The sequence below is a fragment of the Bubalus bubalis genome, chromosome 5, assembly GCF_019923935.1.
Source record: "Bubalus bubalis isolate 160015118507 breed Murrah chromosome 5, NDDB_SH_1, whole genome shotgun sequence".
Classification (NCBI taxonomy): Eukaryota; Metazoa; Chordata; class Mammalia; order Artiodactyla; family Bovidae; genus Bubalus; species Bubalus bubalis.
In genome coordinates, this window is record NC_059161.1 from 93,000,706 (window position 1) to 93,015,375 (window position 14,670).

Genomic DNA, 14,670 nt, shown 5'->3' on the forward strand with positions numbered 1-14,670 from the left:
GGAAATGGCAACCCACTCCAGTACTCTTGCCTGGAGAATCCCATGGAGGGAGGAGCCTGGTAGGCTACAGTCCATGGGGTCGCAGAGTCCAACAGGACTGAGTGACTTCACTTTCACTTTCAAGTAAAATTAGGAAGCACAGGAAAACATGCACTCTTACATAAAGCAAACTTTTAAGTATATGAGCCAAGAATGATTAAGAGGCTAAGAGGACGCTGTTTTTAGCAAGGAGTCATTGATAATACTCAGGAGAGCAATTTTAATGAAATAGGCCAGCTGTATAAAACCACAGGATTTCAAGGTAAGTGAGGGACTAACTGAAGGAAGTTTCTCAAGTGAAACATTTCAGAACACTGAAGTGGGTATCGGCATTCCAGAGAATCAGAACCCTTTGTAAGTAGGAAATTTGTGGTTACAAGTAAAATTGGCTATCTCATTTTTTGCAAAGTGAGGTGATAAGGCAGGTTGTTCCTCTAATCCTCTGTAAACGAACTCTTTCCATCTAGTTCTACAGGAGGGAGTAGGGCCAACCCCAGGACAAGAATTAAGTGGGTTTTGGAAACCATCTCTGCTTTCTGCCTTTACACCCTCTTGGCTTCCCTTTGGTGCTCCCCTCTAAACCCTCACTGGGCTGCCCCATGGGTGCTTTTTTGCTCTTATTCTGTAACTTGTCCTTCCCCACCTGCCCAGCAGTGCCCATTATTTCAGAGAGCTGACCCCATATAGGATTGAGGAAAATTCCTACTCCAACAGTAGAAGTTCAGGCTGTTCTTGACAGTTACCTGATTTTCCATCTCCACCTCCAGACTGCCTCCTCTTGAGTCAGCTAGATCTTTCCATTTGCAGACAATGCCTAGAGACCTTATTCTATCTTTCTGAATATTCTGAATAAACCCATCAAAGCATTCAATGAGTGCTAACTAGGCATAAAGAAAGCCATCCAGGAAAATACAATGAAAATCTAAAATTGTCTATTTTAGGTTGAACTATTCTGAGAACCTTTAGTTGTTTTTTTTTTAATTGAGGTATATTTGACATTTGGTGTTAGATGTATAACAGTGATGTACAGTTTTTGTGGTAAGGGTTATATTTCATTTATAGTTACTGTCAATGTTGGTTGGCCATATTCCTTGTGCTGTGCAGTATTTGCTTGTAGTTGACTGTATACATAGGTTTTGTACCTCTGAATCCCTTACTCTTACCTTGCTTCTTCCCCTTCCCACTTCCCCACTGGTAACTACTAGTCCTATATTTGTAAATTGTTTTTGTTGTTTACTAGTTTTATCTTTTAGATTCAACACACTTGATATCATTATTTTGTTATGTTTTTAATATATAATGAGGTCCTTATTTTTCTCCCCAAAGCTTATTGTTAGCTGAATAACAAATTACTTTGTAGTATTTTACAGAACATGAAAGTTGGAAGTTAAAAGTAGGTAAATTATGTTAAAATCAGAGGATATTGTAAAGAGGGTATAAACAATGAAGTATTCCTTTTATTTCTTCAAACAAACTTCCAACTCTATTTCAAGACAGTACTCCAGGAACTTCCCTGGCAGTCCAGTGGTTAAGACTCTGTACTTCCACTGCAAGGGGCACAAGTTCGATCCCTGATCTGGAAACTAACATCCTGCATGCTGTGAGGCAGGACCAAAAAAAAAAAAAGATAACATTCCATCTTCCCTGGGGCCTCCTTTAGCTTTCCTTGCTATACTCTGTTGTGTAGAGTAATGGTTCTAGTTCCTAATGGTATGTGTAACTCTTTTCCATTTTCTTAACAGGCAAAAAAGTAGGCGCTGCTGATTGCTAGATCAGTTGTCAGATCTGGCTGTTTACTAGAATTAACTATACAGCTTTTTAATGGGGATGTAATCGACATAGAACATTGGTTTTGGTGTAACTGGAGCTGTTTACGTATTAGAGGTGTCTCTGAGAATCTACTAAGTAAGACTGGAGGTAAGCAGTCTCTTCTTAGCATTCACCATGATTCTAATGCACAGCCAAGTTGAAGGGCCATCCTTCTAAGTCACTACCTGACATCTGCATCAAAAACTAGGAACTGAATTTTCAACTTCACTTGCAGATACCTGTGAGTATCTAGGAGAAATACTGTCCTTCCTCCATTCTAAGTCCTCTTGTGCTATTCTGCCACATCTCTTTCCAGCTGAGACTGGTCTCTCCATCATTTCCGTCTTCAGTCTCTCTCTCCAGTGAGTTCCGTTAGTAAACTAAGTGCTAACATCTGTTTATATAACTACAGTCAAATCTCTAGTTAAATTTCATAGAATAGCAACTTTTTGTCACCTCTCACCCATACTCAACTGTTATTCAGTCAGTAGGGGATACCTCTTAATTTTTCTGTATTTGACCTTTTGGACTACCTATCTGAAAAAAAAATTTCCCAGTTGCTGGTTTTTATTTCTTCAGTTGTGGTTATTTCTCACCTTCCCACCTATGAGTCTTTAATGTTCCCTGAATATTCTTGATACATATGTAGGTTTGAATGTCCCCTTCCTCGACTGTGACATACTTATAAGCATTTGATAAAAGCTATGGATGGTCGTCCCCCAAAAAGGCACATGAAGTCTTGGCCTACATTTTTAGATTCAGACTGCAGCATTTCTTCCATGACATTGTTCATACAACATATTAATATGTTTTATCTCTCGCAAATCATAAATGTTTGTCTCAAATGTAGTGGAGACGAGTTTTCTCACTGGACCCCCCCCCACTGCATTTACTACAAATCTCTTTCAATTTTTATTCACTTTATTCTTTAAAAATGAAGACCAGCCTAGGATGTAGATAGGATATCGCCTCTGCTTAAAATTTCTAGTGGCTCCTGTGGTCATCAGTGTAATACAAACATGAAGCGTTTTCAAGCCTTCACATCTGCTGCTCATTCTTCATAGATACCCTTGCCTCCTACCCACTGTGGACTGTAGTTTGCCCTCAGATTCTACCACCTCAGCATACAAAGTCTTCCTTAACCAACCTTCAGATAGTTTGGTGTGCCTGTTGTCTTAGGGTATTTTTGTAAATTGCAGAAATAGTATGAAATGAAGTGAAACAAAGCTAGGTTTACTCTACAACTTCATAAATGAAGGATTTAATTTCATCTGTAAAGTGAAAATACCATCTACCATTTAGAATTATTTGTAACCATCAGAGTATATGTAATATACCTACCATATAAGTGCCTACCATATAATAAGTGCTAAACACGGACCTTTGTTGTTTTATAATAGTCTGTCTCCTCCAGTAGATGGCAGAAAAGATTAATCTTGCATCTCAGAGTGCCCAGCTCATAGCAAGTGCCTTCTTCATGTTTTAAAGAACAGAGTGATGAAAGACAAAGGAAAAGGAAATCACTTTCTGAAGGCACTCAAGAAATAAAGAGATACAAACTGGAGTTTCTTCATCATTCTATTTATTACATGTATGAATATTAACATGTCATGGCATCCATCTAATTCAGTCAAAACCAACAAAGGAAAAAAGGTTAACCATGTTTCAAATTAACATTCTTACAGATTCCCCTGTAACTTAAAATAGAAATACGTTCATCTGCATTAAATTGACAAATCTGAAAAATGTCATTTAAAAAAAAAATCACCTTTAGTACTTAAATATATTTGTTAATCTTTTGAGGGCATCAGTGTCCAAGAATAAAAGTTGCTTCATTAGGTACTTTTCAAAAATGGACATCTGGATGGTTCTCTCTAGCTGGAGATACATACATAGATAGATATGCAAATATGTCCTATTTCGTTTAAAAATTTTTTTTCAAATCTGCCTTTTCAATTTGAGAAAAGTCCTGCAGTGCTCGCGTCACAACCCCCTTTTGAAGAATAAAAGTTATTCAGACTTTGCTTTAATCATGGGAAGCTGCTGGAAAAACATCTTATGTTGAGGTTGCTGTTTAATTCCATTTTCGCCCAATAAAAAGTACAGAAACACTGTCTTTATTTGATGGTGTGCATAAATATTACACTCCATGGATAGCAAAAATATTTTTTTATTTATAATTTACAGTTTCACAAGTGAAAATCGTACATTTTTACACATACAATTTCATTTTGTTAAATTTGCACACATCTACAGAACTTTCACACAACAAGCACCTGAAACTGTGCAGGCAGTAGGAAATGCAAATACTAAAATGTATTTATTAACCAAATGATAGCTGAAGGCCCTGCCCCAGCTAGACAATTTATATAGATATGTCTATATATACATAAAAATTTCTTCACCTTCTAGATTTCAACAGCAGCTTTTTTTTTTTTAAAAAAGAAAAACATACCTTTCTCATTTTATTTAAACTGACTCGACTGTATCATTTTCTGTTTTAATTTCAGTGGCTGTTGCTATGCTTTCCTCTGTGCAAGCTGGTGGAGTATCAGTTCGTTCTTCCTTAACTTTGGGACTTTCACAGGGTTCCTGCAATTCGTTTTTGACAATGTTCAACATAATATTCAAGGGATTTTCAACTGGTGTCTTGCTGGGAGATGGTGTACAATCAAATGAAGATGTCTACAAAATGAAAAACCCTTTAAGTACCGATAAATATCACATTAAATGACATTTAGTTTTATAAGACCCTTTTATGGGCAATGAAACATACATATACCAAATGTAATTTGAAAACCCTGCTGTCCTGCAAAACATGCCATAAAGGCAGCCAATTAGAATGTATACTGAGCACTTGATATCTACTCAAGTAATGAGATAAGGTAAGAAAAGCAGTCATGAGGCCAAAAGAAGTTGATTAAATGATTAGACATGTTTCTATATTTTAACCCTCGATGGCACCCCACTCCAGAACTTTTGCCTGGAAAATCCCATGGACGGAGGAGCCCGGTGGGCTGCAGTCCATGGGGTTGCTAAGAGTCAGACGACTGAACTTCACTTTCACTTTTCACTTCCATGCATTGGAAAAGGAAATGGCAACCCACTCCAGTGTTCTTGCCTGGAGAATCCCAGGGACGGGGGAGCCTGGTGGGCTGCCGTCTCTGGGGTCGCACAGAGTCGGACACGACTGAAGCGACTTAGCAGCAGCAGCATAACCCCCTACATATATCCTGCAATTTGTGACTCCTAGTTTCAAATACTCTGAGGATTTTTAAAAAATCCTCCCAAACCATCAAAACATCCTGTGAAGTTTAATCTTTTGGTGACCTAAGTATATCTTCCAAACTGCCCCTTGAACCTGTGAAACATATTCACTGAGAATATGTTTCACTGTTTAGTTTTTTTAAAAAAATGGTCACTCTACAAATATGAAAATTTGAACTTCTAAAGTCAATATACTGATGTCTTTTCATAATTCATATATGATAATTTAAAAATTATTCCTACATTACGTGGCTGAGTAGGGTATATAAAAGAAGTAAATGTGACCTATAACTTGTTCAATATTATTACCATCATGAACCTCATTTTTAGTCTTCCTCACATTTCTCTAGGCCTAATGCTGTAGTAAGATCAAGATTCAAACGAAAAGAATGCAAGGAAAATGACACACAATCTCAACAGACCATATCAATCTATCACCAATATTTAGTGAACAACCTAAATGCTCCATCAAATCTAACAGCTCAACATATCAAAATTAACAATGTTGAGATGCAAAAAATAAAATTTGTCAGTGTAAATGAGAACAAAGAGTAACCAAAAAGAACTTACATTTTGATAATCTTCATAACATGATGGATGATAAATCTGAAGCAAAAACAAAAAGTTATTAATTCTATTGTTAACAAAAAGAATTAAGTATTCACATGCATGCATACTCATTTCTAATGGACTATTCTGACAAAATTTTCTTTTTAAATTTAAACCAGAAGGTAAACTATCTTTGGAAAGGCAAAGAAAATCATTTGGTCAGAAAAACAGATAAAATTTTCATTCTGATTTTTCTTAAAGCTTCCTTTGTATATTTAGTTAACATGGTATAGTAAACTAGTTAATATATGAGTTTTGATGATGAAATATAATTTCATATCAAAATAGTGTGATTAAGCAGAAGACTAGCTAGACTCAGAAGACCTAGTGCTGGATTTATCATTAACTAGTTAGGCAACCTCTTTTATAAAATGAGTACAAGACCAGACGATTGGTAAAATGCCTTCCATCTCAAATACTGTGACTCCCTAAAGTCTAATACTTAAGAAATACTGCTTTTATTAAAAACCATAAAACAAAAACAATTTTCTTTCAGAGTAGAACTATCCCTACAAAATTAAAAATTTTTAAATCTTAACACTTCCTTATAAAGTACATCATAAAGAGCTGAAAATTACCTTTCCATCTACTCTAATAGCATTTTTTAAATGCCATTCCTCCTCCTCTTCATCCCAGTACTGTTCAAATTGCTCTTGACAGATTTCACAACTCTAAAAATAGAATCATATAAAAATGAAGTTTATATAACAACACATTTAATCCCATTAAGTAAAAATAAGCAAACATTTTGTTACGTGGAGAAAATGAGTTTTCTGCAAATTTAAACAACGTTCAAATATATAATACAAAATAAGACCTAAGAATTTTGCATTCTTCCATGAAAAATAGTTAACATTTCACTGCTCTCACTTTTGTATAAAATACAAAACCAAACTCAAGAAAAACACAGAAGAGTAAAGCTTACAAGAAATCTTAAATTCATTAAAAGAAGGATGTAAATAAAGTTATATGTTTATGGTTATTTACTTAAAGGAAGTGAAAGGCAATGACCAGAGATAGAAAATTTAATGTTTCCCTTTTACCTCGACTGCTCCTGCTGGTCCAGCCGGTACACTTTGGAACTCCTTTTCTTTAGCAGCCTCCTGAGTTTTGAGTACAACTTCTTCGTGTACCTTTTCAAAAAACTGGCTCTTTGCACGTTCTTCCAGATCAGCTATTTCCTCAAATTCTATCCAGTCCTTAAAAAGAATTAAAGAGTATATTCATCTGTTTCTAAATTCTTAACACCTTCAATATAATGCCGTTTCAATATAAAAAGTTCATTCTTCTACAATATACTTTAATATTGGTTATTTAAAATTTTGTCATCTCTATGAGCCCCATAACTAATAGACAACATAAAGCAACTAATGAACAATTACTATCTTAGTATCAACATTCCACTACCTCTACAGTTACAACTATTTATGCAAGTAAAATAAATTTCATTTACAATGTACCAAAAAAAAAAAAAAAAAAAATCAGTCATGGAACCTTGAAATTTTAGAGCTGGAACAAACCTGTGTTCTACTCTAATACAAGCAAATACATACTCTTCAAAAAAATTTTTTTTAATTAAAAAGATTTTATATTCTAGGGGTCAAATTTTATTCAAAAAATTCACTAGTACTCATCAATTACTTAATTTACTTTTAGAATGATAGAATTTAAAGGCTAGAAGTTCAGAGGCACATGAATTACTTACTGTTAAACTGTAGTACCAACGTCTGTGAGTGACTTTTCTGCTTACATCTTTTTCAGTTCTATTTTGTCGATAATGCCAGTCCAAGTGATCTGCGTATACATCTGTCTGTGATGTTGTAAACCTCATTCCACAGGAATAACACTGAATACCAGTGTACAGTCGATTTATAACACTATCATAACGTCTATTTTGAAAAATACAGAAATAATTTTTAGTTTTTATAACATGGCTTAATGGCCTTTAAAAAAAAAAGGCAGTTATAAGTACTTCAATTTTCCACATTTTAATAATGGTGAAGCCATTATTATGTGACAAAATAACGTTTCAGCCAAGAGCTGGTTGAGACTTACTATCCAAAGATCAATAATATTCTCTAGTATTGTATCACTGACTGTCTTTACCTTACTGGTGGTTAAATTTTGGAACATGGAGTCTACCCTCTTAATAGACCTGGCTCAGTTACTTATTTCCCTCTAGCAAATAATGGAATGATCACTGGCCCACTAATAAGGCAAGACTTGGCCTATTCTTCAATTAATGTCAGTATCAAGGTGGATATAGCAGAACAATTCAGGTTCACCTTTCTAGAACTTCACAGTTTTGAATAACTCAACTGTCCCACCCTGGTCTAAAGAATAGGGAAGGAGAAACTGAGGTCAGCAATAATCAGTTTTTGTTAAATTCTGGGCTCCCTATTTGGAAAGAAATAGGAATGCAGAACAAGTGAACAAACAGGCCATTAAAAACTCCAAAAACGTTTTAAAATAATAGAATAAAGCAAAGCATAGTACACTAGTATTCTATATACCAGAAAACAAAATATTTAGAGGCATAATATTACTACTGAATAAAAATGTAATGAGAAATGGTTTAATAACTATATAGGGGAGAGCTGGTAGGACAGCAGAAGACCTAACTAAGTCTTCACTTTCAGGAAGTCAAGAAATTGTCTAAATGGGATAAATCAAGAAATGTACTAAATCAGTTCTATTTTTTTTTTAAGAAGTTGCTCTTAATCTAATAAAGCTGTAATCTAAATCTAATCTAATAAATCTAAATCTAATAAATCTGTAAATGATTTTATGTAAGTAATATAGGCAGTAAAAAAATGAAAATATATGCACCAAATGTTAACACTGGTTATCAGTAAAGTGGGAATTGTAGGTAACTTTATTTTCTTGATTTTATTTCTGTAAAATGAAAAGTTTTAATTTTTTAAATATCAGCCTATAAAAATCTCATTTTCTTAACTTCAAAAGCAAGAATAGCAGTAAAGAAAAAAAGTTATGATTAGGAGAAAATAAAGGTAAAGGAAGACATGAGTGACTTACTAATACCTAATACTCAATCTCCTTATACTTGCTATAAAACAGTAAGAGGGGTAAGATGAATGGCACTAATGACAATAACCACTGTTGCAAAGTCACCGTCCCTTTTACCTGAGAAAAATCAGAAAACTAAATTACATACTGTTTTAATTCTTCAATTGTAAAATTGGTAAGATCTGGAACATCTTGATCTTCATTTTGATCTTCCTCCTCCTCAGCAGGGGGCTGAGCAGCAACTTCATTTACTTCTTCAATTGAAAAAAAAAAAACAAATTTCTAAATACCAGTTTCCATGTATTCTTTATAGGGGAACATTAGGGTGTTAAAAGCATATGGAGAACCCCATCCTGTCTACTCAGGGCTTCTGATCTTAGGTTTACTGGCCAAGGAACCTAATACAATTATTTATTTTGATAAGTGATATTATGTTTGATCTGTTGAAAGTCAATCTTTATGAAACTCATTAATAGTCTATTTTTATAGGCTAAAATAATATAGAACAACTAGAAAAAAGTCTGCACATGGTATTTGCAGGAATATTTGTTAACTGATACAATGTCCACTATAAAGGTAACAGTTCCATGTTAGAAAATTTTTAAGTTTCATTATAAACCAGTTATATTTAATTTTCAAAAAACAAAGTATACCTAAGAATTCAATTATTGTAAGAACTCTATCATAGAACATATCATTTTATATCATATGTCTTTGTAACTTAAGCTTTGTGTAGATGAATTACAGATCCATACTTACGTGTTGTAGCTGAATCAGGCTGGGACAATTTGAGAATTCCTGTTTTTAGCAGTTTTGAAAATAATTCATTTACATCCACCTGACTGAGATGATTATCAGGATAAGCCTTAGGCAGGGCTCCTTTAAAAAAATAACACTCTTAAAAGTAGAACAGAGGCAAACTATACTAAACATTTTTAAAGTTTTTTTTAAGATATCCTATCAATATTAACTTTGAAAAAATGTTAAGATCAGTGTAATTATCAAAACTCCTAAAAATGTACTTTGCAATTTACGTCAGCAAATCATCACCTCTTAAAAATCTATTTAGGACAAATACTGAAACCACAAATATTTAAAAGGACATTCCCTGGTGGCTCAGACAGAACCTGCCTACAGTGCAGGAGACCAGGTTCAGTTCCTAAGTCAGGAAGATCCCCTGGAGGACGGCATGGCAACCCACTCCAGTATTCTTGCCTAGAGAATCCCAAGGACAGAGGAGCCTGGCAGGCTACAGTCCATGGGGCTGCAAAGAGTCAGGCACAACTGACCGACTAACACTTTCACTTTCGTGTATTAAACCAGTATTACCCACTGTTGCCCAATTAATCCATGCCAAAGAAAGACCGAGTACAGAAAGCTTAATGCTTTCTTCTATGCAATGTAGCACCACACCTCTAGATCCAACTTTTCACCCTTTCAATTCTCTGTTCTTCACCTAACTATATTGGGAAAGGTCATCTTATACAGATGAAGTAGGCTACCATCTCTTAGTAGAGATTTCCAAGAGGAAAAAAAAATAACCAGAGCCTAAACAGAAGTACTCCTGCCCAGCTCCCCAACTCCCCCGCCTCCCCATAACTACCCAGGGGAACTAATGCAGGGAGATGAGCCATAGGGCTCAGAATATACCTACCCCTCTGACCTGTACTTAATCACTGCCCTGGGAAAGCAGTTCAAACTACTGCTGAAGAGGTAAATTACTGAAGCTCCAATAATTTGAATAAATGAAACAAGAATAATAATATTCTCCTTAAGCTCACTGGCAAGCAATGAATCAAATTCCATATTTGGCTAAGTTCTAATTTCCTTAACTCAATTATAAAAGACAGTATTTTAATATGTTTGTATACCATTACTATCCATCTTATTTACCACACCTTTACACAACAGTTCTGAACCACTAAAAATTCCTCTTAATGGGAGAAATTCAATTTGCATCCACAATACAATAAATGTGAGCAAACTCGGGGAGACCGTGAAGGACGAAGCCTGGCATGTTGCAGTCCACGGGTCACAGAGTCGGACACGACTTAGCAACTGAACCACCACCACAATACCATACATCATCTCTGCCCTTAACCGCTGCGTACTCTTTACCAGGTGGTGCTAGTGGTAAACAGCCTGGCTGCCAACGCAGGATATCTAAGAGATGTGGGTTCGATCCCAGGAAGATCCCCTGGAGAAGGAAATGGCAACCCGCTCCAGTATTTTTGCCTGGGAAATCCCATGGACAGAGGAGCTTGGCAGGCTATAATCCATAGGGTCACACAGAATTGGACACGACTGAAGCAACTTACCATGCACACACTCTTTACATGTAGCACAGTGCCGTGTGTACAGTAGGCTAATTAATGTCTGTTGAAACGTCTGACTGCATGAACAAGTCAATTACAACAGCCATTTCACACACTAGTTTAACATTTACATTTCATTAGAATTAGTTATTTATGTCTAGGAATCCTAACTAGCTGATCACATGTCTGCCAGCAGCCAAGTTTAGTGATCAAGAACATGAACTGTAGGAAAAAGAGCCAGGAATCAGACTCCTGGGATTCTACCTAGAAATTCCACTTTCTGGTTGTGTTACATGCTAAGTTGCTTATCTGTGCCTCAGTTTACTTTACTTATAAAAGTGTAATGATAATTGTTCCTACCGGAGGTTGTTATAAGGATTAAATGAATTAATATTATTAAGGCACTGAGGTATTTGGCAGTATATATAATATTTGTTTAAAGAAAAACAGTCCAAATGAAATAAGTCAGTGAAAGACAAATACTGTATCACTTACATGTGGAATCTAAAAAATACAACTAGTGAATATAACAAAAAAAGAAGAGAACACAAGAGAACAAATTAGTGGTGACTAGTTGGGAGAGGGAAGAAGGAAAGGGCAATATAAATATAGAGGGTAAAGGGTTAGGAAGTACAAACTATCAGGTATAAAATAAACTCAGCAATATATTTGTACAATGCAGGGAATATAGTAAATATTTTACAATAACTATAAATGGAGCAAAACTTTTTAAAATTATGAATCACTCTATTGTACACCTCTAAAATATAATTTTTTAAAAAAACACAGAAAACAAAAAGAAGCTTTGACAGTCTCAGATTTACTTTTCTGTGCATTTAGAAACAGGAATAAGAGGTGATTCTCAGAACAGACCTGGAATTTCAAACTTGGGTACCCAATGATGATGTCCAGTTTATCAACCGATAGATGTAACTGAACGACTATTTAAATAAAAAAAACAATCTACAGATCCTGCTACACTATAAAGCTCTTAGAAGGATAAACCTTATTAAAATTATCCTAGCACAACGCCTGCTGCTGCTACTGCTGCTAAGTCGCTTCAGTCATGTCCAACTCCGTGCGACCCCATAGACGGCAGCCCACCAGGCTCCCCCGTCCCTGGGATTCTCCAGGCAAGAACACTGGAGTGGGTTGCCATTTCCTTCTCCAATGCATGAAAGTGATAAGTCAAAGTGAAGTCGCTCAGTCAGGTCCGACTCTTAGCGACCCCATGGACTGCAGCCCACCAGGCTCCTCCGTCCATGGGATTTTCCAGGCAAGAGTAGAGTGGGGTGCCATTGCCTACTCCCAGCACAATGCCTAGCATACAGCAAATGATCAATATTTGTTTGAATGACTAAATGAACATGAGTATGTTTACTACAAGGAAAAAAAGGTTTTAAATCTTGAGAAAAAGACCTTGAGAGAAGCCAAACACTGAATACTTTTCCTATCTCTTTAAGTAAAATGAAGAAGGCAGGCATATCTAACATATTCAATAACCTCCAACCCAGGATATAAGATGTGATTTCCTCTGTGACATTGCCATGCCCTGTATATATCAGCACCCTAAGGCTGTTAAAGCAAAAGAACACTGACAGGTTCTGTATATTATCTCCTACAAAAAAGAGCAAAATTTACAGTTGTTGCACACTATCTCATGCTACCAACTCCAATATAACAAACCCTCCACTCAACAAGAAAAACTGAGTTCTCAAGGAAAATACACTAATATAGCACTTTACAAGTCACAAAGTACTTTTGCATATGCTATCTCATTTGATTCTCTGAAAAAAATAAGATTCCCAGGCAAATCCTGATGTTTATCACATCCTATCTACAGAGGAAAAATCTGAATGAAGCCCAGAGAGGCTATTTGCTTATATGAACTCTGCCTACATACATGTATAGCAGCAGAGTAGAGAGGTTCTATCCCTGCTCTTTTGACTCTAGAATCCTAATTTTTTCCTTCCCTTTTCATTATGTGAAAATAAGAAAATACTAATCCTGTCAGTCTAGCAATTAAAAGCAAAATGTTTTCAAATTAATTTAGTTTCTTGTGATGATACAGTTTAATAATTAATCCATAAACTAGAGCTTGGCTAGGACTTTACTCATTACTTCAGAACTTTTTGAAAACTCTAAATTTGTACCCTTAATAGAAGCACGCTAGACCATGTTTCTGAAAATGGCTGTTTTAATGATTCAGAAATAAAGCAAGTACCACTACAATTTGGTTAAGTTAGCTCTCAGTACATTGACTTCACGGCAATTCTTATTTACATATTTCCATTTTCACCTATTAAAACTAAAACTTTTTCTTTTTTCTTTGCCTGCATCATGTGGCTTGCAGGATCTTGGTTTCCTTACGAGGAATTGAACCCAAGGCCTTCAGCAGTGCAAGTGCACAGTCCTAACCACCGGACCACCAGGGAATTCCCTAAAATTAATTTTTAAAGCCTCAGTATCTACTATTGTTATTGTATTCATAACACTGTTATGCTTCACCCCATAGATGCTTATCATGGACATCTAGGAAATCACAGAAGTGTTTTTCTACTTCTCTTTCAGCATGTTGTGTACAGTTATTACTTGAGCATTCATAAAGACATATAAATGAATCAACTTATAACGTGATGTCCCCAGTATTCACTTAATGTTTACTGGATCATCACATACACACAAAACAAAAATTCAAAGTATCAAATAACTAAGACTTCTGAGATTTGTCACTGATTTCATTTTATCTCAACACAACTGTCACATTCCTATCCCAACCTCTAGCTGCCACCTAACAGAACTCCTTCCCTCTTTTTTGTGGTCTATCAATCCTGGCTAACCATCTATAGTTGTAAAGGGGATTAATGTGAAAACACATCAACAATGCAAACAAGCAAAGAAAGGAAGCAAAACATTCCAGTCACATTAAATTTCTCTAAATTGCACATGCCCTCTCAAAATTGTCATCTTCTAAAACTGACAAGGTAGCTATTCAATCAAACAATAATTATTTGTCTTTTGAGAAACACAAAGCTCAGAAAGTTAACATACCTGAAGGATTCTGAACAAATGCTCCAGGATTTTGTGGATGAACTGGCAAAAATTGCTGTCCTTGGCCAAATGCTACTGGCTGAGAAACACCAGTCAGAACCTTTAAGAAAAATCTTGGTTTTAAGAATGTTTTTTCTCTATTTTAACTAAAATCTTAACATTCAAATTACCAATACATTAAAATAGTCACAGATATCATAAGGCCAGGTTTTTATGATAATGAAGATGTGAAAGTATGACCTGACTAGTTCATTCACTTCTAAGGCTTTCTATAAAAAGCAGTAATACCTTCCCTTAGATTTTTCATAGAATTGTAAGAAACTGAGAATGGATGTGAAAGTTCTTTGAAGTTTAAGATACCCTGCAAACTTAAGGTGGCCAGCAACCAGCGAACTGTGTGACCTTACAATCAGTTTACCTTGCCAGCGCATTCTCTTATTTTACAAACAGAAAAGCTGACATGCAGATATGTGACCTATATAGAATCATAATGGCCAGTAAATATCAGAGCTGAGGCCAGAACTCCTGACCTGACTTCCTTACAGATTTCAGG

At 35.5% G+C, this 14,670-nt stretch overlaps 1 protein-coding gene and 1 long non-coding RNA gene across 3 annotated transcripts in view; one reads left to right on the plus strand and one right to left on the minus strand.

Moving 5' to 3' along the window:
* On the plus strand, positions 1-4,691 carry LOC112585146. Its single transcript, XR_006641123.1, has 2 exons — positions 1-301; positions 1,782-4,691. It is a non-coding gene; the product is annotated as an uncharacterized LOC112585146 (long non-coding RNA).
* Positions 4,001-14,670, minus strand: part of PCF11 (PCF11 cleavage and polyadenylation factor subunit) — a 24,368-nt gene continuing 13,698 nt past the window's right edge. For both annotated transcript variants that reach the window (XM_025286243.3, XM_006055637.4), the window contains exons 9-16: positions 14,118-14,217; positions 9,511-9,630; positions 8,900-9,005; positions 7,430-7,613; positions 6,768-6,923; positions 6,303-6,395; positions 5,686-5,721; positions 4,001-4,533 (exon numbers count right to left, since the gene is read on the minus strand). In XM_025286243.3, the coding sequence (XP_025142028.3) occupies positions 4,318-4,533; positions 5,686-5,721; positions 6,303-6,395; positions 6,768-6,923; positions 7,430-7,613; positions 8,900-9,005; positions 9,511-9,630; positions 14,118-14,217 (1,011 nt within the window). In that variant the 3' untranslated portion in view covers positions 4,001-4,317. The remainder of the gene's footprint in view (positions 4,534-5,685; positions 5,722-6,302; positions 6,396-6,767; positions 6,924-7,429; positions 7,614-8,899; positions 9,006-9,510; positions 9,631-14,117; positions 14,218-14,670) is intronic.